Source organism: Neomonachus schauinslandi, chromosome 6 (assembly GCF_002201575.2).
Source record: "Neomonachus schauinslandi chromosome 6, ASM220157v2, whole genome shotgun sequence".
NCBI lineage: Eukaryota > Metazoa > Chordata > Mammalia > Carnivora > Phocidae > Neomonachus > Neomonachus schauinslandi.
The window spans coordinates 1452088-1475820 of NC_058408.1; the positions used below are offsets into that span (position 1 = coordinate 1452088).

A 23733-nucleotide genomic window follows, 5' to 3' on the forward strand; every position below is an offset into this window, starting at 1 on the left:
ATCAGGCAACCTGTAGGCAAAATAGCCTTCTTTTCGCACACAAGTAACAAGGAAACGAAGAAATCACCGCCTTACCTGTCATGGTCTGTACCGCCCTTTCGCTGGAAGGCAGTGGCTCTTTCCTGTGAGGCCGAGTTAGTGCAGTGTCCTGTGCAGAGAACAGTCCAGGACTGTCAGTTAGTTTCTTCCGGCCACTGGAGTTAGGGTTTGAAACTCTGCAGCTGCCTTGCACTTTTGCACTTGTGAAAAGGTTTGTGTGCTCGTCACTGCTAGCTGGATCAGAGGTGGGAGTGAACCCTCCAAGGGATGAACCTGGAGAACTCTCCGAACAGTCAATCTGTAAAGGTGTTTGCAATCCCAAAGCCAGTGGACTAGATTCTGAAGGCTCTCGGTGGACCCACTGTTCTTCTCTATTTATTAAGCTTTTGGAAGGAGAGAGATGAGGGCAGGACATATGACATCGGTGCTTTTCCTTATGTTTATATCGCTCTCCAACAGTTTCCTTTCCAAATCGATAGCGCTTCAAAGACTCCAAAACAGATCTGGAAGAGCCAGTGTCCATGGAAACCTGGGGTTGCTCAGAAGAACGGTGTTCTCTGTGCTTGTGACGGTGCCTATGTTTGTGCTCGACCATCCAACCATAGGCCATCTCAGGAGGGACACTAGGGTAGGTACTCATGGAAAGGAGGGGAGTCCTGCTGGTTGTGAGAAAGGCCTCCTGTCGAAGTAGCTTATGCTTTTTCTTATGGTATTTGGTGGGATTGAGAAGTAAATGACCAGCATGCATATAGGAAGGAGGTGGAAGTGGGGGGGTGAAAGAAGGAGAAGGAGGAGGAGGATAGAGAGTGGGAGGGTACCTTCCATAGTAACCTAATCCTAGGGGAGTGGCTGTAAGGGGTGAGGGAGAATAAGGCATGCCATAGGAGGGATAGAATCCAGTACTAGAAAGAGGAAAACTAAGGCTATGCATGAAGGGCATCTCAGCCATTGCCTCCCTCATCTTAGGAGGTCTCCCTCTCTTCTTCTTTAAGTCAGGTTTTCGAATGTAGTGCAAAGGGTCTAAGGGGAAAGAAGGATGCGTATAGAAACTATTAAAGTTGATTCGAAAAATAGTTGGCAGCAAGTCTCGGGGGATAAAATGATGACTTCGATGGGTGATTCGAATTTCACTCAGACGACTTATCAATTCCTCCAGATCTGCAATAAAGTCCGGATCTTGTCTGCTTCGGAGCTGAGGGTATTTCTTTTTCCGTTTTCGTTTCTGCCTTTTCATCTTGTCATAGCTGAGGTAATCGTGATTCCTGCGCTTACATTTATGTTTATGTTTTTCTTTAAGACTGCTCAGGACTGTAGAGGTTTCAGGAGGTATCAGAGAAACATGTTCAAAAGAATGCCTCCTCTTTTTCTGTCCACAAAATTTCTCTGCTCTGTCTGATGTGCTGTTATTATCTGTTCCAATTCCACTATCACTGGGAATGGTCTCATCACTATGAGATTCACTAATGGGAGAAGGAGTAGCTTCTTTCAGAGAGGTGAGTTCACTCAAGTGTGAAGGAGAATTTGGCAACAAAGTAGGAGGAGAGAGTCGCCTCCTCCCCTTTGAGGCCTTCTTCATTGCAAGAGTCTGAATCATGCTGCCCTGTCTGGAGTGTAAATGCAAATATGGCACTGAACTGGGTTCAACAAAGCCTGCATCACTACTTACAGGGCTCTGACCTCCACTCGTCCCAGAAGACTGAGAGCAAATAGGTGATGGAAGAATCTCAGAACTACTAGCAGAGGAAGGCAGTAAAGGGGGAAGTATCTGTCCTAATGCTGAACCAGCTGCCTGCTGAGCGGTTTGCTCAAGGACAGCAAGGCTGGTAGGGCTACCAGAAAGAATGCCATTTAAGACAGTTTTTGGTTTTCGACCCCTTCTCTTTCCTATGTAAATGGTTCCTTTCTTGCTGACATTTATCTGTTGGCCCAATTTAGAGCCAAACGTGGCAGCAAGACTTGACACTGTATTATGGAGTTTGGATTGCACTTTCCCTTTATTACTTGATTCTACAGAGCTTGAAAGAATCTGATTCAACAGTTTCTTCCTCTTTAAAGTCTTCATTTTATTTATTTTGCGGATAATTGTTTTCATTAATTGTCCATTGTTTCTCTTAGAAATTTTTTTATCTGGTTCCATCTCAAGGTCACTCATGCTGCAGACAGTTGGCCTATGACTGTCGTCCAGATCATCTGGGTCCTGAAGCTGATCCTCACTCTCAAAGAAATCACTGCTGCTTCGATGGTTGTCACTTTCAGACTCCAGCTTGCTTGGACTCTCAGTGGCAACAAACGGAGCCACTGAGAGTACAGGTGGCTTCATCTTGACCGGTGACCTCATCTGCCTCTTAGGTCTGCCTCGTTTTTTCGGAAAGGGAGACACAGAAAGACTTTGTTTGAAGGAAGGAATTTCAATTTCTGGCTGTAAAATTGGGGGTTCTTGTTCTTCCTTAGACTGCAAAGAAAAAACTTTAGAGGCAGGTATTTTTAAAGTCCTTTTAGGTGGACCTTCCAGTTGAGGCATCTCCTTAGCTTTAGGTCTTCCTCTTTTGGGCTTATAAATATCAGACAAAAGGTCACTAGAGACACACATACTGGAGGATAGTTTGTGAGGAGCAAAAGCCTTGTGAGACGTTTTTTCACTATCAGTTAAGAGAGCAAGAGATGGAGTTGTGGACTTGCTCAACTTTGGCAATCGACGTTTAAGGAAGTCATGATCTACAAATGAAGATGGTCCAATGTTTTTCATAAACTTGGCTGGCTCGGAATTACTATTTGATAGTGAGCTACATGAAACATTTTTAAAAAGCTCTGATCTTTCTAGTTCTAGCCCTTTTGGAGACCGGCATGTGCTTCGTGCCACCACTTTAGTCCACCGAGGTTTTCTTCCTTTCCTTTTTTTTAATGGTTTGGACTGCAAACTAGAGCTGAGACTTTCAGCAACCTGGCAGTGTTTGTCAGATGCAGTTACTGCACCAAGTTTTAGAAAGGGCTTGTTACTAAATAAACTAGTGAAGTTAACAACTGAAGGGGTAATTGCGTGAATACTGGATTCAGAAGTCAAACTTGGCTTTTTTCCCAGGGAAGAGCTTATTCTTGGAATATCTATATGTGTAGTTTTTGAATCAGTTAGCTCTTTATCGATCCCTTTACATTCAATATTCATGCTGTGACCCACAGACCTATGACCAATGTTCAAGTGGGTACTTTCAGAAGGAAACTGGTTCTTGCCAACAGATTCAGAAATTTCTTCCATTAATTCTGTGGTAGGACTTAAAAGTAACGGATTAGGGGCCAATTGTGAAGAAGTTTCAGGGGGACTTCTGGTTAAAGGATTAACAGATACAGTAGGTGATGGGGAAGGGAGATTGCTTTCTCCTACTGCACTAAAAGGGGATTTTGCTGTAGATGCATCAGAAGCAGCTCCCATTTGAAAGTCCGGAGAAGTGCAATATACGGGAGGTTGCTTTTCATGCTTTGAGGTTTCATAAGGCCCCCTGTCACTGGATGAGAAACTGTCTTGCTGAATGCATGTTCCTTCATTAAACATTTCTTTCTCCAAATTAATGATTTCTTTTCGAACTGAGAACTTTTCCAATATGCTCTCTTTACTCTGCCGTATAACATTCTTCTCAAAAGTTTTGCTGGTGGTACTATCTTTCAGGGATTCAGGAAGTTCCTGACTTTCATGACTACTGATGCTTGTACTACAAGAAGCCTTAAGTGGTTCCTGAGTGGGGAGCAGTGCTTCGGCTTTAAGGTTTATGGCGTCTTTACTGACCAGTCCTGCCATAGAACAACTCACTAGTTTCTTTCCCATGTCCTTAGTAACTAATCCCATTGTTGAATTGGCTACAATCTTCTTTGCACAGTCCTTGGCCACGAGGCCAACAGTAGAACTCAACTTCTTGCCCAAGTCTTTATTAACCAGTCCGACCACAGTGCCGAGTCCTAACTTCTTTCCAGATTCCTTATTCACTAAACCTGGAACAATACCAATTCCTAGCTTCTTTCCTGAATCCTTGCTCAGCAGTCCTACTGTAGTGACAGTCCCTGGCTTTCTGCCTAAGTCTTTATTAATGAATACCGCTGTCGTGCCAGCTCCTAGTTTTTTCACAGAGTCCTTATTGACCAATCCTACTGTTGCATTAAACACTGGCTTTTTCCCAGGATCTTTAGTTACCAATCCAACTGCTGTGCTGATAGCTGGTTTTTTTATTAAGTCTTTATGTATTATTCCAGCTACAGAGCCAACACCTGCTTTCCTGATCAAATCCTTGCTAACCAGCCCTGCAGTAGTGCCAGTTCCTAACTTCTTCGGTTTAGTCTTGGAAGACTTAGAGGGAGGACAAGTTGCAATGAGCTGTGCCAACTTTTCTGTTACACTCGTTCCTCCATTAAGTAACGCTCTGTCCTTTAAATCAGGATCCCGGCTACCAACAAGAGTAGATGATGCCGCATTAATGTAATCTGTCATTTCTGAGTGCACTGGAGAAAGCTTCTTAGACAAAGGACTGTTTTCTCCCTGTGAATGAAGATGGATGCTCTCTTCAGATTGGCATTCAATGGCTGCAACATCACCTGTTTTCTTGTACAACTTTGAAGGGTCCTAAAATTTGAACAAGAAAAAGGATTCAGAGAGAGTAAACCTATCACTTCAGGTTAGCATTACAAGTGAACAAACCAACTGATCACATATCAGATAAAAGGTAGGCAACAGTGCTTTTTTTTTTGAAAAAAAACCTGATGAATGTTACACTGGGTCACAGGATATGAGTTCCTCTGCTGCTGTCAGAGGCTAGCAAAATGTTCTTTGTTGACTTCCAACCTACCACATAAACCTATGTATTACTCAGTATTTAGAAAAATCCCTATTATTTTTTGACATTGTTTTAAAAAGGCAAATTACCAGTCTACTCTTACTTTACTTTAAACTAAATACACATTAGCATACAAATACACTGTTTCTGAGAAGAGAAATACTGTTACAATATCCCATGGTCCTCTTTTAAAATAATCGATCACAGCCTACCTCCTTCATTGATTTCAAAGATTTCCAACCAGCACTGTACGACCCCACCCACTTCCACTCCTTTAGCTCACTCTCACTTATGGTCTTGAATGAGTAGTCACTCCAGTTCCCTCTTAAGTGACAAGAATTAAAAGGACAATGAAATACATTCGTATTTTCTTTAGAATGTATTTTATATAACATTTTAGGAAATAACTTTTAAGTCATTAACATAAATTGTTATCCAGTTCATGAATCTTCACCATATACTTTTCAAGTGAATTCGTTACTTCATAGAGCAATCTGTTTTACTTTTGGATAGCAATTAGAGAGTTGTCTTCTGGAACGCCTGGGTGGCTTAGTCAGTTAAGCGTCTGCCTTTGGCTCAGGTCACGAGCCCAGGATCCCAGCGTCCTGGGATTGAGCCCTGCATCAGGCTCCTGGCTCAGTGGGGAGCCAGCTTCTCCCTCTCCCTCTGCCTATTGCTTCCCCTGCTTGTGCTCTCTCCCTCTCTGTCAAATAAATAAATAAAATCTTAAAAAAAAAAAAAGAGTTCTTTTTTCCAGTTCTTCTTTTTTCCTTCAGCATAGATTTTTTTTTTTTAAACAATTGAAGTATAATTGACAAAGTTCTTGTTAACCATGAAATAGAAACACTTGAACAAATGGAAAGATATACTGTGTTCGTGGATAAGAAGACATAAAGATGACAATTTTTCCCTAAACAAATTTATAAATTTAACACTATCCCAATAAAAATACCACCAGGATTTCTTTCAGAAATAAGAAAAATTATCACATTCATTGGAAAAAACAGACAAGCAAGAATAGCTAGCAAAATCTAAAAAGAAGAAAAGTAGGGGCCCCTGGGTGGCTCAGTTGCCTAAATGTGTCTTATTTTCAGCTCAGGTCATGATTCAGAGTTGTGAAATCGAGCCCCTCATCTGTGGAGCCTGCTTAAGATTCTCTATCCCTCTGCCCCCCAACCCAAACATAAAAAGAAGAAAAGCAAGGGAATAACTGTATCAAATGTTTTCAAAGCTTCTATCATGAAAACAGTATGGAACTGACACATGAAAAGACAAAAGAACCAATGGAACAGGGCACAGCAACAAAACACAAACTCAAGCATCCAGACAGGAACTCTATGTAACATGGGGTGACTCCTACAGCAGGGAGATAGGTGAGAACTGGGAAACTACCACCTACATTAACTACACCTGTGACCAAGGAATCCCACTGTGGGAGATCTATTCTAAGACACATTGGCAGAAATAGAACGGCTGCAGAAAGCCATAAAATGTACCACTATGTTTTAAGATTTTATTTTTAGGTAATCTCTATACCCTGCATGGGGCTTGAAGTCACAATCCTGAGACCAAGAGTCACATGCTACCCCGAATGAGCCAGCCAGGTGCTCCTACCACTATTTTAATAGCAAATCCCTAAAATGATTACCTACAGGAGAGTAGCTCAATAAACCAAAGTATATCTGTACAACAGAGTACTATGAAACTGGAAAAAAAAAAAAAAGGAGATGTCAACGTACTGCTGTGATGCTCTTCAAGAATATACTGTTAGATGAAAAAAGCAGGATAGAGAAATATGAATATATACCTGATTATATTAAACATGGAAGAAAAAAAACAAAGATGAACGAAAATGGTAACGTATAAGGGAGGAAAGAAACCTAGAAGTTAGATCTCTCTGCATTTGCTTATGGTTCTAACTTTGCAATTACTGTTTTAAATATTTAAGAAACAAAATTGTATCATATAGAAAAATATTCCAAATCTCTAAATATTAAAACAATGTAAACAAATACATCTATCAAATTAACTACATAGCTACATGGAAAACAATTATTTTGAGTTACCTTTAAGATTTATGTATTTATTTTAGAGATGAGAGAGAGTGCACAAGCACAAGTAGGGGGAAGGGCAGAGGGAGAGAGAGACAAGCAGACTCCTCACTAAGCGCAGAGCCCCATACGGGGTTCGATCCCACAACCCTGAGATCATGACCTTACCCGAAATCAAGGGTCAGATACTTAACTGACTGAGCCACTCAGACGCCTTTCTTTTCTTTTTTTTTTTTTTTTAAGATTCTACTTATCTATCTGACAGAGGGAGAGACAGCGAGAGAGGGAACACAAGCAGGGGGAGTGGAGAGGGAGAAGCAGGTTTCCTGCCGAGCAGGGAGCCCGATGCGGGGCTCGACCCCAGACCCCGGGACCATGACCTGAGCTGAAGGCAGATGCTTTAACAACTGAGCCACCCAGGCGCCTTTATTTTCAATTACTTTAAAACACAGTATTTAGCTACATGTTTTAAAGACAAAAAGCTGCCCATAAAAAAATCTTAAATTGCATCCAGTGAGAATATCAGTGGTAATATCGGTATAATTATTTTGAACCTAGATAGATGGATAATTGATAAATAGATCAAATAAGTTACTATATAAATGTCATTACGAACCAAAATTTTGGAAGAGAAGAGATATAATATAAAATCAAAGAAGTTAATTAAAAACCATGTAATTTTGGGGTGCCTGGGTGACTCAGTCAGTTAAGCGTCTGCCTTGGGCTCAGGTCATGATCCCAGGGTCCTGGGATCGAGCCCCACATCGGGCTCCCTTCTCCGCGGGAAGCCTGCTTCTCCCTCTCCCACTCCCCCTGTTTGTGTTCCCTGTCTCACTGTCTCTCTCTCTGTCAAATAAATAAATAAAATCTTAAAAAAAAAAAAAAGAATGAATGGGTCAACTAGGAAATTAAACAAGAATTTAAAAATTCATGGAAACAAATGAAAGTGAAAACAACTGTTCAAAATCTTTGGGATGCAGCCAAGGTCATCCTAAAAGGAAAGTATATAGCGATACAAGCCTTTCTCAAGAAGCAAGAAAGGTCTCAAATACACAACTTAACCTACACCTAAAGGAGCTGGAGAAAGAACAGCAAAAAAAGCCTAAACCCAACAGGAGAAGGGAAATAAAAAAGATCAGAGCAGAAATCAATGAAATAGAAACCAAAAGAACAGTAGAAATGATCAACAAAATTAGGAGCTGGTTCCTTGAAAGAATTAATAAGATTGACAAACCCCTGGCCAGACTTATCAAAAAGAAAAGAGAAAGGATCCAAATAAATAAAATCATGAATGAAAGAGGAGAGATCACAACCAACACTGAAGAAATACAAACAATTACAAGAACATATTATGAGCAACTATATGCCAGCAAATTAGATAATCTGGAAGAAATGAATGCATTCCTAGAGACTATAAACTAACAAAACTGAACCAGGAAGAGATAGAAAACCTGAACAGACCTATAACCAGCAAAGGAAATTGAAGCAGTTATCAAAAATCTCCCAACAAACAAGAGCCCAGGGCCAGATGGCTTCCCAGGGGAATTCTACCAAACATTTAAAGAAGAATTAATACCTTTTCTTCTAAAACTGTTCCAAAAAATAGAAATGGAAGGAAAACTTCCAAACTTATTTTATGAGGCCAGCATTACCTTGATCCCAAAAGCAGACAAAGACTCCATCAAAAAGGAGAATTACAGACCAATATCCCTGATGAACATGGACACAAATATTCTCACCAAAATACTAGCCAATAGGATCCAAAAGTACATTAAAAGGATTATTCACCACGACCAAGTGGGATTTATTCCTGGGCTGCAAGGTTGGTTCAACATCCACAAATCAATCAATGTGATACACTACATTAATAAAAGAAAGAACAAGAACCATATGATCCTCTCAATAGATGCAGAAAAAGCATTTGACAAAGTACAGCAACCTTTCATGATTAAAACTCTTCAGAGTATAGGGATAGAGGGTACATACCTCAATATCATAAAAGCCATCTATGAAAAACCCACAGCGAGTATCATTCTCAATGGGGAAAAACTGAGAGCTTTCCCCCGAAGGTCAGGAACACGGCAGGGATGTCCACTATCACCACTGCTATTCAACATAGTACTAGAAGTCTTAGCCTCAGCAATCAGACAACAAAAAGAAATCAAAGGCATCCAAATCGGCAAAGAAGAAGTCAAACTCTCACTCTTTGCTGATGATACTTTATGTGGAAAACCCGAAAGTCTCCATAGCCACATGCAGAAAAATGAAACTGGACCACTTCCTTACACCACACACAAAAAAAGACTCAAAACAGGTGAAAGACCTAAATGTGAGACAGGAATCCATCAAAATCCTGAGGAGAACACAGGCAGCAACCTCTTCAACCTCAGTGGCAGCAACCTCTTCTTAGACACATCACCAGAGGCAAGGGAAACAAGGGCAAAAATGAACTATTGGGACTTCATCAAGATAAAAAGCTTTTGCAAAGCAAAGGAAACAGTCAACAAAACCAAAAGACAACCGACAGAATGGGAGAAGCTATTTGCAAATGACATATCAGATAAAGAGCTAGTATCCATAATCTATAAAGAACTTACCAAACTCAACACCCAAGAAACAAATAATCCAATCAAGAAATGGGCAGAAGACATGAACAGATACTTCTGCAAAGACATCCAGATGGCCAACAGACACAAGTGCTCAACATCGCTCGGCATCAGGGAAATACAAATTAAAACCACAATGAGATACCACCTCACACCAGTCAGAATGGCTAAAATGAACAAGTCAGTAAACGACAGATGTTGGCAAGGATGCGGAGAAAGGGGAGCCCTCCTATACTGTTGGTGGGAATGCAAACTGGTAGCCACTCTGGAAAACAGTATGGAGGTTCCTCAAAAAATTGAAAATAGAGCTACCTTACAACCCAGCAATTGCACTACTGGGTATTTACCCCAAAGATACAAATGTAGTGATCTAAAGGGGTACGTGCACCCCGATGTTTATAGCAGCAATGTCCACAATAGCCAAACTTTGGAAAGAGCCCAGATGTCCATCAACAGATGAATGGATAAAGAAGATGTAGTATATATACACAATGGAATATTATGAAGCCATCAAAAAATTAAATCTTGCCATTTGCAATGACGTGGATGGAACTAGAGGGTATTACGCTAAGCGAAATAAGTCAATCAGAGAAAGACAATTATCATATGATCTCACTGATATGTGGAATTTGAGGAACAAGGCAGAGGATCATAGGGGAAGAGAGGAAAAAATGAAACAAGACAAAACCAGAGAGGGAGACAAACCATAAGAATGGCTCTTAATCTCAGGAAACAAACTAAGGGTTGCTGGAGTGGAGGGGGGGTGGGAGGGATGGGGCGGCTGGGTGATGGACACTGGGGAGGGTATGTGCTATGGTGAGTGCTGTGAATTGTGTTAAGATTGATGAATCACAGACCTGTACCCCTGAAACAAATAATACATTATATGTTAATAAAAAAAATAAAGTTGTATAAACTTAAAAAAAAAGAGAGAGAGAGAGAAAAACAACAACAACAACAAAGACATCCATAGATAATTTGGTTTTGGTTTCAAAGATCTTTTCCTCCAAATCCTGATATTAGATAAACAATTGATGAGATAATAAAATGTTGAAAACTACATTTGGTACAGATGATATTATCCTCCTACATTTCTTTCTTTCTTTCTTTTTCTTTTTTAAAGATTTTATTTATTTACTTGTCAGAGGGAGAGACAGAGAGACAGACAGAGAGAGAAAGCACAAGCAGGGAGAGTGGCAGGCAGAGGGAGAAGCAGACTCCCCGCTGAGCAAGGAGCCTGACACGGGACTCGATCCCAGGACCCCGGGATCATGACCTGAGCCAAAGGCAGATGCTCAACCGACTGAGCCACCCAGGCATTCCTCCTCTTATATTTCTTTTTTTTTTTTATTCTTATGTTAATCCCCATACATTACATCATTAGTTTTAGATGAAGTGTTCCTCCTCTTATATTTCTAAGAACCCTTTAAAATGACAACTAGTAATAATAAGTACCATTTTTAAGACAGTATATTATATATTAGCCAATGAAAAAGATATTGTATCAAAGCATCCTATTAGGCATGTAATTTTTTTCAACCTCAAAAGAGCTTTCTTCCAAATATAAAGGTATGCTTATTTAAAAAGAGACAAAAATACTATCATCCATGGATAAACACTTTTACATTTAAGATATTTCCATCACACGCACAACATGCACATGTACATTCTTTTATAAAAATGGGCCCAAAATGCTTTTTGTTTTGTAGCTCAGTTAACTTAAATGATACAAGGAAACACTTCTCTGTGCAAATAAATCAGGAGTTAGAGTACTGATTCACTGGTTTCATAATAGTCCATAATTCATAAAATCAATCTCCAACTTGCTGCTTTTAAAATAATTTCTGGTTATTTTTCATTATGAATGTATGATGATCATCCAATTACATAAATCTTTGCCTACCTGTCCAATTACTTCCCTCAGAGAACTGCTAGATCTAAAGGGATACACAATAAATAACTATTTATATATAATGTAATGTATAAATGTACTATTTACACATGTGGACCAGCTATTCACGAAAGGGAAAAAAGTTTAAAGGAAAAAAAAAAGTTCATTATAAAAATCCAGACCGTACAAACAATACATTTCTGCAAATCAAGATAACACTTTAGGATTTGTGATTTCCTACATTGTTAGGCAATGTTTTTTTTTTTTTTTTAAAGATTTTTAAAAATTATTATTTATTTGTTTGAGAGAGAGAATGAGAGAGACAGATTGAGCACGAGAGCGGGGAGGGCCAGAGGGAGAAGCAGGCTCCCCGCTGAGCAGGGAGCCCAATGCAGGACTTGATCCCAGGAATCCAGGATCATGGCCTGAGCCGAAGGCAGACGCTTAACCGACTGAGCCACCCAGGCGCCCAGGCAATCCTTCTTATAGCAGAAACAATACCATCTGACAACCTGACCCTGATAATTCTGAAATTAAACATTGCCAATTTGGATGATTTGGTTGGAGTTATGTTCAGTAATTTTACTGTCTCCCATTTACCGTTCCAATAAGTTCATTAAGTTTTCATTTCAAATGCTATTATTCTTAGATTATTATTTAAGATAATTTTCAAATCTACTTGTTATTGTCCTGTTTTTATCAAATGGCTTTTTGCCCATTTAAACACTTAAATCTTTCAGATGGTTTCAGTATCTATAGCTCTTTGGATGTAAAAGCTGTATGTGCATGTACTAACTTGCCCTAACTGTGGGTTTGTGTTCATGTGCAGTTTGCAGTTTTCTGTTTACTGTTTATATTATGCTAGGAGTTTTTTTGGTGGGATGTCAATGTTCTAAATGTGAAGACTGTGTATTCCCATTGTCAGTGATTAAGATTTCCACAGCCTATAAGATTTTTTTGTATTTCTATTTACATTTCATTTATTACCTGTTATTTTGAATGTCCTGTGATTTTGCTGGCCATGCGTATTTCTTCAGCACGGAAATAACTGTTCAAAGTCCTTGGTCCCTACTATCTTTCTACATTGTGGAATTTATCATTACTGATTTAGAAGAGCCCTCAGTATGTTAGAAATGGTAGTTCTTTTTTCTCTCATGTTACACATATTTCCCCCAATTTATCAAGTTGTATTTCCATTTCCTGTTAGATTTCTTACAAAGTAACAATCTTTTATGTGTTCAAATACATATGAAAAACAACTAAGCACCTCACACAGGCTGTCAGTGAACCCCCACAACTACTTGATGCAGGTACTATGATTAACCTCAGTAAGAACAAGAGTAAAGTTGAGATAATATCAGCCCAAGGTCACCTAACCAGGTAAGTGACTGAGGTATGATTTAAACCTAGTCTCATTTCACAGTCAAAGCTCTTAACCATTATAGTCAATAAAATAGTCTCCTTAGCTCTACAGGTGTTTTCAAAGCATAATTGGAAAGGTCAAGCCCTCCTGAAGACAATAATCTTCACCACATTTTCAATGAATGTTTTTTTTTCTTTTTACTTTAAATTACTTATCTATCTATCTATATATTTTTTTAAGATTTTATTTATTTATTTGACAGAGAGAGAGATAGCGAGAGCAGGAACACAAGCAGGGGGAGTGGGAGAGGGAGAAGCAGGCTTCCTGCCGAGCAGGGAGCCCGATGTGGGACTCGATCCCAGGACCCTGGGATCATGACCTGAGACAAAGGCAGACGCTTAACGACTGAGCCACCCAGGCGCCCCTCTGTCTAGAATTTTGAAAATAATCTGTGGGTGCCAAGGTGGCTCAGTTGGTTAAGCGACTGCCTTCGGCTCAGGTCATGATCCTGGAGTCCCTGGATCGAGTCCCGCATCGGGCTTCCTGCTCGGCAGGGAGTCTGCTTCTCCCTTTGACCCTCCCCTCTCTCATGTGCTCTCTCTCATTCTCTCTCTCTCAAATAAATAAATAAAATCTTTTAAAAAAATAAAAAATAAAAAATAATCTGTGAGTAGCACTCAGCTTTTACCTCAAAAGGAGTTTTTCCATTACTCACTTCATGTTAATTTACTTGAAATACATTCATCACCTATTTTATTCATATTTGGGTCTTTCTTTAAGCTCTCCATTTTGCTTCACTCACATTTATGTTTATTATTGAGCGACTAATACAATATATTGATACTATAACTTTATAAAAACTTTTAATACTTGAAAAGACTAATTTTTCTTTGTACTCCTGTAAAAATTTCTTGGCTATTTTATTTATAACATTATTGAGATATAATTCATATACCATAAAATTCCCTCTTTTAGAGCACAAATTCAATGGTTTTTCGTACATTCACAGACTTGCAAATCCCAAGCCACTAATTTTAGAACATTTTCATAAGGATTCCTGATTATTTTTGCATATGTAGACTTCCATGTGGCCTTGAGATCCATTTGAAATTCCAAAAAACTGTAAATGGCTTTAACTTTGTATATTAAGGAAGGGAAAAAAAAATATATCTCAACAGTAACATTAGTGCCACAATAACAAAGCAAATTTATCTATTTAGTTAAACTTTTTGGTGTTACCGGATATTTATAATCTTATTCAAAATAGATCCCAAACACTTGCTGTCAAGTTTAATTCTTAATATTTCACAAATAACATTACTTTCATGAATAAATTTTTTGTTAGATTTTCTAACTCTACATTGATGATATTTGAGAACACTGCTGATTTTATCTACCTTACATCTTGAATTCTTGCTGAATCAAGAACTCATTTTTTCAGAAAACAGTTAATAAGTACCTACTGTTTAAGTACAAAGAATAATAGCAGTGAAAATATCCCTTTCACCATGGAGAGTTCATTCTAATGCATGAGCGGGGTAGAGGCAATAAAAAGGTAAGTAAAATATTCAGTATTTCAGAATGTGAAATGTGCTATGCAGAAAATAAGAGCATGGAAGAAGAGGAAAGACTAGGGTTGGAAAGCACTTAGAATATTAAAACAGGTTGTCAGGAAAGTCCTGATTGAGGGCGCCTGGGTGGCTCAGTAGTTGAGCGTCTGCCTTCGGCTCAGGTCATGATCCCAGGGTCCTGGGATCGAGTTCCACATCGGGCTCCCTGCTCCGCGGGAAGCCTGCTTCTCCCTCTCCCACTCTCCCTGCTTGTGTTCCCTCTCTCGCTGTGTCTCTATCAAATAAATAAAATATTAAAAAAAAAAAAAAAAAGGGCAAGTCCTGATTGAGAAGACCACATCTGCACAGAAACCTTAAGGAGGGAATGTATACAGCTACCTGAGAAAAGAATAATATCCCAAAGAGGAAACAGTGAGAGCAAAGGCCCTGAGGCAGGAGTTTCTCTGGTGTAATCGAGGAAAGTGAGGTCATGCAGGAAGTAGAGAGGCAGAGTGGACAAATTTTTGTTAGTCCAAAAGAGGGGAAGCCATTGGAAGGTTTTATGCAGAAGAGATATGTGAACTAATTCTTCATTCAACAAATATATATTGGGTACCCACTCAGCGTTGAGAGATACAGCAAAGAATAAAGACAAGAATTCCTGCTCTGGCATAGCTTATATTTTAATGGAAGAAAAAGACAATAAAAAAACCCACAGATTTGGGGGTGCATGGGTCACCCATTTGGTTAGGTGTCTGCCTTCGGCTCAGGTCATGATCCCGGGGTCCTGAGATAGAGCCCCGTGTTGGGCTGCCTGCTCAGCACGGAGTCTGCTTCTCTCTCTGCCCCGCCCGCCCCCCGCCCCCAGCTTGTGCTGTTTTGGACATGGTATGACTGAAATGCCTTCTGATCACCAAACAGAGAAGTGTGAGCAGGAAGTTTCAAATCTGGAAGACATCAGCACACAGACATTTAAAGCCTCGAGGCTGGCTGACACAGCCAGGTGAGGGTGAATCGAATCGGAAAAGAAGAGGACTAACAGCAAATACTGGGGCACGGCCACATCAGGAGATAAAGAAGAGCCAGCAAAGACTAGGGAGCCAGAAGGTACAACCGGCGGGGGGGGGGGGGGGGGCGGGGAGAGACAATAAGAAAGAGCGCAAGTGAATATGTGGTACCCTGCAGCTGAGGTGAGGAACCCAACTTTACAGGAGCCGACTGCCACTTGCTGCTGACAGATCAAACAGAAATGAGCACATGGATTTCTCTGCTGGAGGTGGCACCGTGGCATTGCCAGCAACTGTGCAACAGCACTCTCTGTAAAGTGTGAGAGCAAAAACCTGATTGGAATGGGTTTAAAGCCTAATCTAAAGAGAAAAATGTAAAATCAAGTAAAAACAACAGGGAAACGGAGAAGTGGGGGGTCAGAGCTAGAAGACAAAGTAGAATCAAAGAATCTTTTTTTTTTTCTTTTTCAAATGTGAAAAACAATGGCATCTTTTTATTCTCAAAGGAAATACAGCTGTGAGGGGGTGCCTGGGTGGTGGCTCAGGTGGTTAAGCATCCAACTCCTGGTTTCAGCTCGTCATGATCTCAGGGTCATGAGATCGAGTCCTGAGTTGGGCTCCCCACTGATTGGGGAGTCTGCTTGGGATTCTCTTCCTTCCCTTTCCCTCTGCCCTTCCCCCATTCTCTCAAATAAAAATAAATAAATCTTCAGGGACACCTAGGTGGCTTAGTCAGTTAAGTTCTGCCTTCAGCTTAGGTCATGATCCTGGGGTCCTGAGACTGAATCCCACGTCGGGCTCCCTGCTCAGCGGGAAGTATGCTTCTCCCTCTACCCCTCCCCGTTTGTGCTTGCGCTCATGCTCTCTCTCTCAAAAATAAATAAATGCAATCTTTACAAAAAATTAAAGATAAAAATAAACCTTAAAAAATATTAAAAATTAAAAAATTAAAATTATTCCAAGAAGTTTAAAAATAAAAAAAGGAAAATAGCAGTGAGAAAAAGATGAAAAACCATACACTCCTGAAGTTTAATATATATGTATGTCTATATATGTATAAAATCTCCTAGACAACTACCCAGTTCCAATAGAACTTACTGAATCATTTTGTCATTTTTCCTGTGACATGAAATGCTATACTTCTCATACATAAAATTCTTATATATACTTGGGTCTATTGCTAGATCTTCCATTCTGTGTCACTGATTTTCTGTCTATACATTCAGCACTATCACAATGTTCTAATAATTTTAACTTTGTTTTATTTTCTAATAAGACTGATTCCTACCTGTTACTGCTCTTTTCAGATATGTCACTGCTACTCTTACTTATTTTGCCATATAAACGTTACAAGCAACTTACCTACTGCCAAAAAATATATATATAGTTTTAATTTTCATTGTTAAATTTACAAATACCCCAAAGAAGTGAAGGGAGGGACTTGTGCAGATATTTCTACACTGATGTTCACAGTATCATTATGCACAAATAGCCAAAAGGTGGAAGCAATTCCATCGATGTCCACTGACAAGTGAATGATAAAGAAGTGTGGCATATGCATACAAGTGTTTATTATTCAGCCTTAAAATGGAAGGAACTTTTTTTTAAATTTATTTGAGAGAGAGAGAGAGAATGAGAGAGAGCACATGAGAGGGGGGAGGGTCAGAGGGAGAAGCAGACCCCCTGCCGAGCAGGGAGCCCGATGCGGGACTCGATCCCGGGACTCCAGGATCATGACCTGAGCCGAAGGCAGTCGCTTCACCAACTGAGCCACCCAGGCGCCCTGGAAGGAACTTTTGACATTTGCTGTACAACATGGATGAACCTTGAGGACATTAAGCTAAAGGAAATAAGCCAGTCACAAAAAGACAAATACTATATGATTCCATTTACACAGTACCTGGAGTAGTCAAATTTATATAGAGAATGGCAGTTGCCAAGGGGCTGCAGGGAAAGGCTGTCACTGTTTAATGGAGTACAGAATTTCAGTTGGGGGAAGACCAAAAATGTTCTGGAGATGGATGGTGATGATGGTTTCACAACATTCACAATGTGAATATACTTAATGCCCACAGAACTGTACATGTAAAACTGGTTTAAAAGGTAAATTTGATGTTATGTATATTTTACCACATTAAAAATTCACAGATAAATTTTGGGAGAACTGACCTCTTCATGATGGTCCTATTCAAAAACATTTCCATTTGTTCAAGATTGAATAGTATTTTGCAGCTTTCTTCATATAGCTCTTAAGCCCTGAGAGTTATTTCTAGATATTACTGATTTTCATTTATTACTCTATTAGTCAATCACCTCACTGAATTCTCTTACAAGCTTTTTGACTGATTCTCTTGGAATATCAATGTATACAGCATCATCTGCAAATAGTAGTAATCTTAATTACTTTTTCTATTTTTATCCTTCTAATTTCTCCTTTCCAATTTTATTAACTAGTATCTCCCAGTAACATTATTACATAACAGTGACGACAAAGGGCATCTGCTTCATCTACATCCCAGTGAGAATGCCTGGTATCTCCTTATCTATTTATCTATGTACATACATGTGTACATATACACATAAGCTCATTTATATGTCTACATATATACATACTTCTACGTATTCCTTTTACTCATTAAAGGAATATCAGTTTTTCTTTTTTTAGCTACTGGTGTTTCTAGTATTATACTCCCTTGGATTTCTGGGGAAAAACAATCCATAACCATACATAGTTCTTTTTTTTTCCTTTAAATAAACAATTTTTAAAAAAGATTTATCTGCGAGAGAGCGCATGTGCATGTGGGTGTGTGGGTGTGATCATGAGTGGGGGCCAGGGGCATAGGGAGAGGGAGAAGCAGACTCCCCGCTGAGCAGGCAGCCTGACAGTGGGCTCAATTCCAAGACCCTAGGATCATGACCTGAGCTGAAGGCAGATGCTTAAATAAGCCACCCAGGCACCCCTCCTTTAAATAAACATTTTGAGATAATTGTAGGTTCACCTGTAGTTTTGAGAAATAATAGAAACCCAGTATACCCTTTACCCAAGTCCCTCCAATAACACCTTTCGAAAGTATAGTTACCACAACCAGGATATTGATATTAACATAATCCACTGATTTTATTCAGATTTTCCCACTTTTACACGTATTCATTTGTGTGTTTGTGTATGTATATGTGTTTAGTTCTATACAGTTTTATCACCTGTGTAGGTCCATGTATCTACCACTACAGTCAAAATACAGAATGGTCTCATCACCAAAAGGATCACTTGTGTTGTCCCTTTATATTGCACAGCTTCATATTTTTTAACTAAGAAAATTATAACTCAAGTCAAAGACTATCAGCCTTGGCTATCAACTGTTAATGACATAAATGACTTAAGACAAGCAGAGAGCTACCACAAGATTCTGTAAAGAAAAGGATACCTATGAACTTGTTTCCATAAAATATAAAGCAAATCTATTTCTATCTTGCCAAATTAAGTTGAAATATGCTTAAGATTTTTTGTCAAAATAGGCCAAAAACTTTGCTTTGACATTTAAATATTTAATAGTTTCAAGGACTGATTTGTAACCTTGAGACTAAAATGAAGTCCTTATAGAACTATATAGGCTATTTATTATAAAAGGTAAATTTTAATCATTAAAAATTATAGATTTTCATTCTTGAACAGTGGAATAACAGAGTAATATACCTTTAATTAATTCAACAAATCTAAATAGGACTATGTGTAGTCCTCCTTGTATATATATTTAAAAGTAAACTAAAGCAAAACTTACCCATATTCAGAAGAATCTGAGTATGTGCTCAAGCAAGATTATTGTGTAGTTTCCCTTTATGTGCTATCTTTGTAAGGCTTTAGAATTAATACTATGCTTCCTTTCTTCCCTTTCTTAGGCTCTGCAAATGTCTAAATAATTTTGGAATTATCGGTTTCCTCAAGGTTTTATGGAATGAAACCAATGCCAGGACCAGGATTTCTGGGTAATAATATTAACTTTGAGAGACTTCTCTATTATTAATTTTTGATGATCCGCAAGTTGAAATTTTCTGTGATTTCTGGAATTAGATTTGGTAAATTATCTTTTTTTTTTAAAAAATTACCCTTACCCATGTTTTCACATTTATTTGCATATAATTTTTTAAGATTTTATTTTTAAGTGATCTCCACACCCGATGTGGGGTTTGAACTCACCACCCGGAGCTCCACTAACTGAGCCAGCCAGGAGCCCCTTATTTGCATATAACCAAGCAAAAAACCTAATTATTATAACTTTAACTTCTACTGTATTTGGAATTATTTGCCCTTTAGCACTACTTATTTTATATATTCCTGTTTTCCCTCCCTCCTGTTTACTTCTGGGTTACACTTGCTAAATAAAACCTTATGTTTCATTTCCCCCCCAAAAGAAGTACTATCTGGATAGTGACTGCCTTTGTTTTCTAGTTCATTTCTGCATTCTGGTTTCTCAAACACTCTTCCTAAGATTGTTTTGTTCTCTTGATAGGTACTGAGGAGAATTGTTTATTCCAATTATTTTATTTTTTTAATAAGATTTTATTTATTTATTTGAGAGAGACCGAATGAGAGAGAGAGAGAGAGACCATGAGAGGGGGGAAGGTCAGAGGGAGAAGCAGACTCCCTGCTGAGCAGGGAGCCCAATGAGGGACTCGATCCCGGGACTCCAAAATCATGACCTGAGCCAAAGGCAGTCACTTAACCAACTGAACCACCCAGGTGCCCTATTCCATTTATTTTCATTCTTTCCCTTTTAATTGATATTTAAAAGTACCTTCCCTTTAAATATAGCTTTTGTTATTTTCTAGAAATTTTGAGGTTCAGGATATTTCCAGACTGTGAAGTCTTCTTGTTGTCTGCTTTTATTAATTTCTAGTCTTTCTCCATCATGATCAGAGAACACTGTTTGTTTTTACTCTTTATGGTAGCTTACTATATGTTCAATTTTTGTGAGACTCCATCTGTTATGGACTGAAGTATGTGCCCCCAAAATTCGAATGCTGAAGCCCTAACCATCACCCCCTAAATGTGGTTGTGTTTGGAGATAGGTCCTTCAAGGAGACCTTTACTTCAGCATAAATGAAGTTAGAAAGGTGAGGCCCAAATCTAATAAAAATGGGGTTGCTGTCAGAGGAAGAGAGCTCAGAGATCTCCTTCCTCTGCATTCACAGAGAAGAGGTCCTGTGAGGACAGATGAAGAAAATGACTATCTCTAAGCCAGGAAGAGAGTCCTCACCAGAAACCAACCCTGACAGCAAAATGATCTTGGACTTGTAGACTCCAGAACTGCGATGAAATAAATTTGTTTTTAAACCATCTGGTCTATGATATGTTGTTATGGCAATCCTAGTAGCTTGACACACCATCACAGTTTTGTTACACTTCGACTTTTCATAGCCTAAACGTTTTTTTTTTTTTTTACACTATGTGGAATGTACTTATTTTACCTATTAAATTTAAAAATCTAGAAAATATATGTTTCTATAAATTCAAAATAACTTATACTTAGTTGTTGATATTTGCTCTCTACTATCAGTAACAATTAAATTAGCATACTCTTCCTGTTCCTGCCTCATCATTCAATTATGACTATCAATTTTTTTTACTGTATTAGATCTTTATCAGTTTTATTAACTTTAAATGACATTTTCTGACCCCTACTATAATAAATGAAGAATCAATGTATAAACTACTTCTCCATGTTCTCTCATTTCCCCAATTTTTATTAAATTTCCAAAGCCAACTGTAGTCTCTTTGTTTTAGCCTTTCCATTCTTCTCCTGGTTGGCTAACAAAAAGATTGAAGGCTGTCTTCCATAGTTTGTTGAAGAATGAAAATAATATACTCTGAATTAAAGTGTTCAAAAAAGTTGGTCAGGATCCTTTTGGTATAGATGAACTGTCCAATTTGAGGGCATTATGAAAATTGCTATTTTGGTTCTGAATTTTGACAAGAACACCTTGAATTTATCCTCACAGAGGTAACTTGATCCTTTGACCTGGATCACAAAGGAGATTCTAAGCTTTACTGATAAAGTCTAACACTGCAAATGTTGTTTACATGACACTCTATAACAATATTGAATGAGACCCAAAAAGCCCTTTCAATCTATTTATTGAAATTTTCTATTATTTTATTTTTTAATTCATTTTTATCTTTTTAAAAGATTTTATTTGAGAGAGAGAGCGAGTGTGAGAGAGCAAGCAGGAGTGGGTGGGAGGGGGAGAGGGAGAGGGAGAAGACGACTCCCTACTGAGGCTAACCCTAACCCTAACCCTAACCCAGGACTCTGGGATCATGACCTGAGCCAAAGGCAGACACTTAACCAACCAAGCCACCCAGGCACCCAGAAATTTTCTATTATTTTAGACAATATCTTTATATTATGCTTTTAACAGCTGATCTAGGGGCGCCTGGGTGGCTCAGTCATTAAGCGTCTGCCTTCGGCTCAGATCATGATCCCAGGGTCCTGGGATCGAGCCCCGCGTCGGGCTCCTTGCTCTGCGGGAAGCCTGCTTCTCCCTCTCCCACTCCCCCTGCTTGTGTTCCCTCTCTCGCTGTGTCTCTCTCTGTCAAATAAATAAATAAAATCTTTAAAAAAACGAAACAAAACAGCTGATCTAATAAAAAAATTGTGCCTTTCTATTTGAAGATACCAGTTATGCATACTTGTATTTCTTCCCCCTTTTCCCGTATATATCACATCTTGCCCATCCGTTTGAACTTTGTTCATTTCCATTTTGTTCCTTCTTCCCCACTGTTTTCAAATGTGCTGCTTCTAACTGCACTTTTCTATAACTAATTTTCTTCTTCTATTTGTTTCCTAGTATGCCTTCAAATGCCTCATGTCTTCTGTGTTCTTGAAATTGCTGTTTTATCCTTCATTGTTTTTACAAAAGTGATTGTTTTATATTTTTGTAATTCCCAGCAAAATGGTATCCTCGCTACATCTGCAATCCAGTGTGCTAAAACTTGTCAGCTGGGGAAGTTCTGTTCAGAACTGACAATTATTTTTTCTCAGCATTTGAAGATATAATTCTTTTGTTTCCTAACCTTTAGTTGGTGTTTGAAGGTCTGGTATTTGTTTAACTGTTGCTCCTCTGTCTAATTCTCATTGTTTTAGATTTTTTTTGTCTTCAATATTCTACAGATTCACTTAATGTGTCTCAATATAGACATAGCTTTATCAATCCTTCTCAGAACATGTCCATCATAAATATTCAATTTGGAAATATTACCCTTCAAATATTAGATTTCCTCAATTATTCTTCAGGACTCCAAATAGGACATATAGGACTTATTACCATCCTTTATCATCTTTAATTCTTTTTACCGTATTTGACATCTCTGGCTCTGCTACATTCTAGGTAACTTTCTCAATACTATTTTCCAGTTCATTATTCTCTCCACAGCTGTGTCTAAATTGAAAGCTAAACTATTACTCACTGAGCCTTTATTTATTTAGGAACACTTCATGAATTTGCATGTCTTCCTTGCCCAGGGGCCATGCTAATCTTCTCCTTGTCGTTCTAATTTTAGCATATGTACTGCCAAAACAAGCACCACTGAGTCTTTCAATGTAAATGAGTACACTTTTTTCATCATGAAAATAAACCATTCCTATCCAGAAAATATATTTCATTGGCTTCTTTTGAAAATCTGCCTGGTTATCTTCTTAAAGGTTTATTCTTACCTCTCGCTTATTATTAAGTCTCTAATCATTTCAAATGCTTTATATTCTTTTTGTTAAGGGAAGATTCACAATTTTTTGTTTATTTCTTTTTAAAGTAAACTCTATGCCCAACCTGGGGCTCAAACTCATGCCCGCGAGATCAAGAGTCACATGCTCCATCGGCTGGGCCAGCCAGGAGCCCCAATACTTTATATTCTTAATCCAACAACTGTATTACTTGAAGCTCCTGCAGAATTTATTCCTGTTGTTAGTTGTGTTTGGGCTCTTGCTGCTCACGATGGATAACTTTCTTGGGATTTTTTTTTTAATGTTTAATTCTGAATTCTTCTTAAGAGGTGCTTCACTGAGGGTACAGACCCTGAAGAATCTGAGTTCCAACTCCCTACCTTGAGTAGGCTTAGAATAAAATGCAGATCAATTTTAAACTCTTCTCTAGATGGGTATATTTTTCTAGGAGGAAGGTAACAAAAATATATATAAAGGAAAACACAGATACAGCCTTTAAAAAAAAAAAGATTTATTTATGCATTTATTTCAGAGAGAGAAAGAGAGAGCATGAGCGAGCACAAGCCGGGGGGGGGGGGGGTGCAGAGGGGGAGGAAGAGAAGCAGACTCCCTGCTCAGCAGGTAACCCAACGTAAGGCTCTATCTCAAGACCCTGAGATCACAACCTGAGCTGAATCCAAGAGTTGGACAC

At 38.7% G+C, this 23733-nt stretch overlaps 1 protein-coding gene and 1 non-coding gene across 3 annotated transcripts in view; both read right to left on the reverse strand.

The window, feature by feature from the left end:
- The window catches only part of ASH1L (ASH1 like histone lysine methyltransferase), a 166395-nt gene that overhangs the window by 125089 nt on the left and 17573 nt on the right, over positions 1–23733 (reverse strand). For both annotated transcript variants that reach the window (XM_021682126.2, XM_044915859.1), the window contains exon 2: positions 76–4645. In XM_021682126.2, coding sequence (XP_021537801.1) covers positions 76–4645 — 4570 coding nt within the window. The remainder of the gene's footprint in view (positions 1–75; positions 4646–23733) is intronic.
- Positions 22800–22906, reverse strand: LOC123325172. Its single transcript, XR_006540279.1, has one exon. It is a non-coding gene; the product is annotated as a U6 spliceosomal RNA (small nuclear RNA).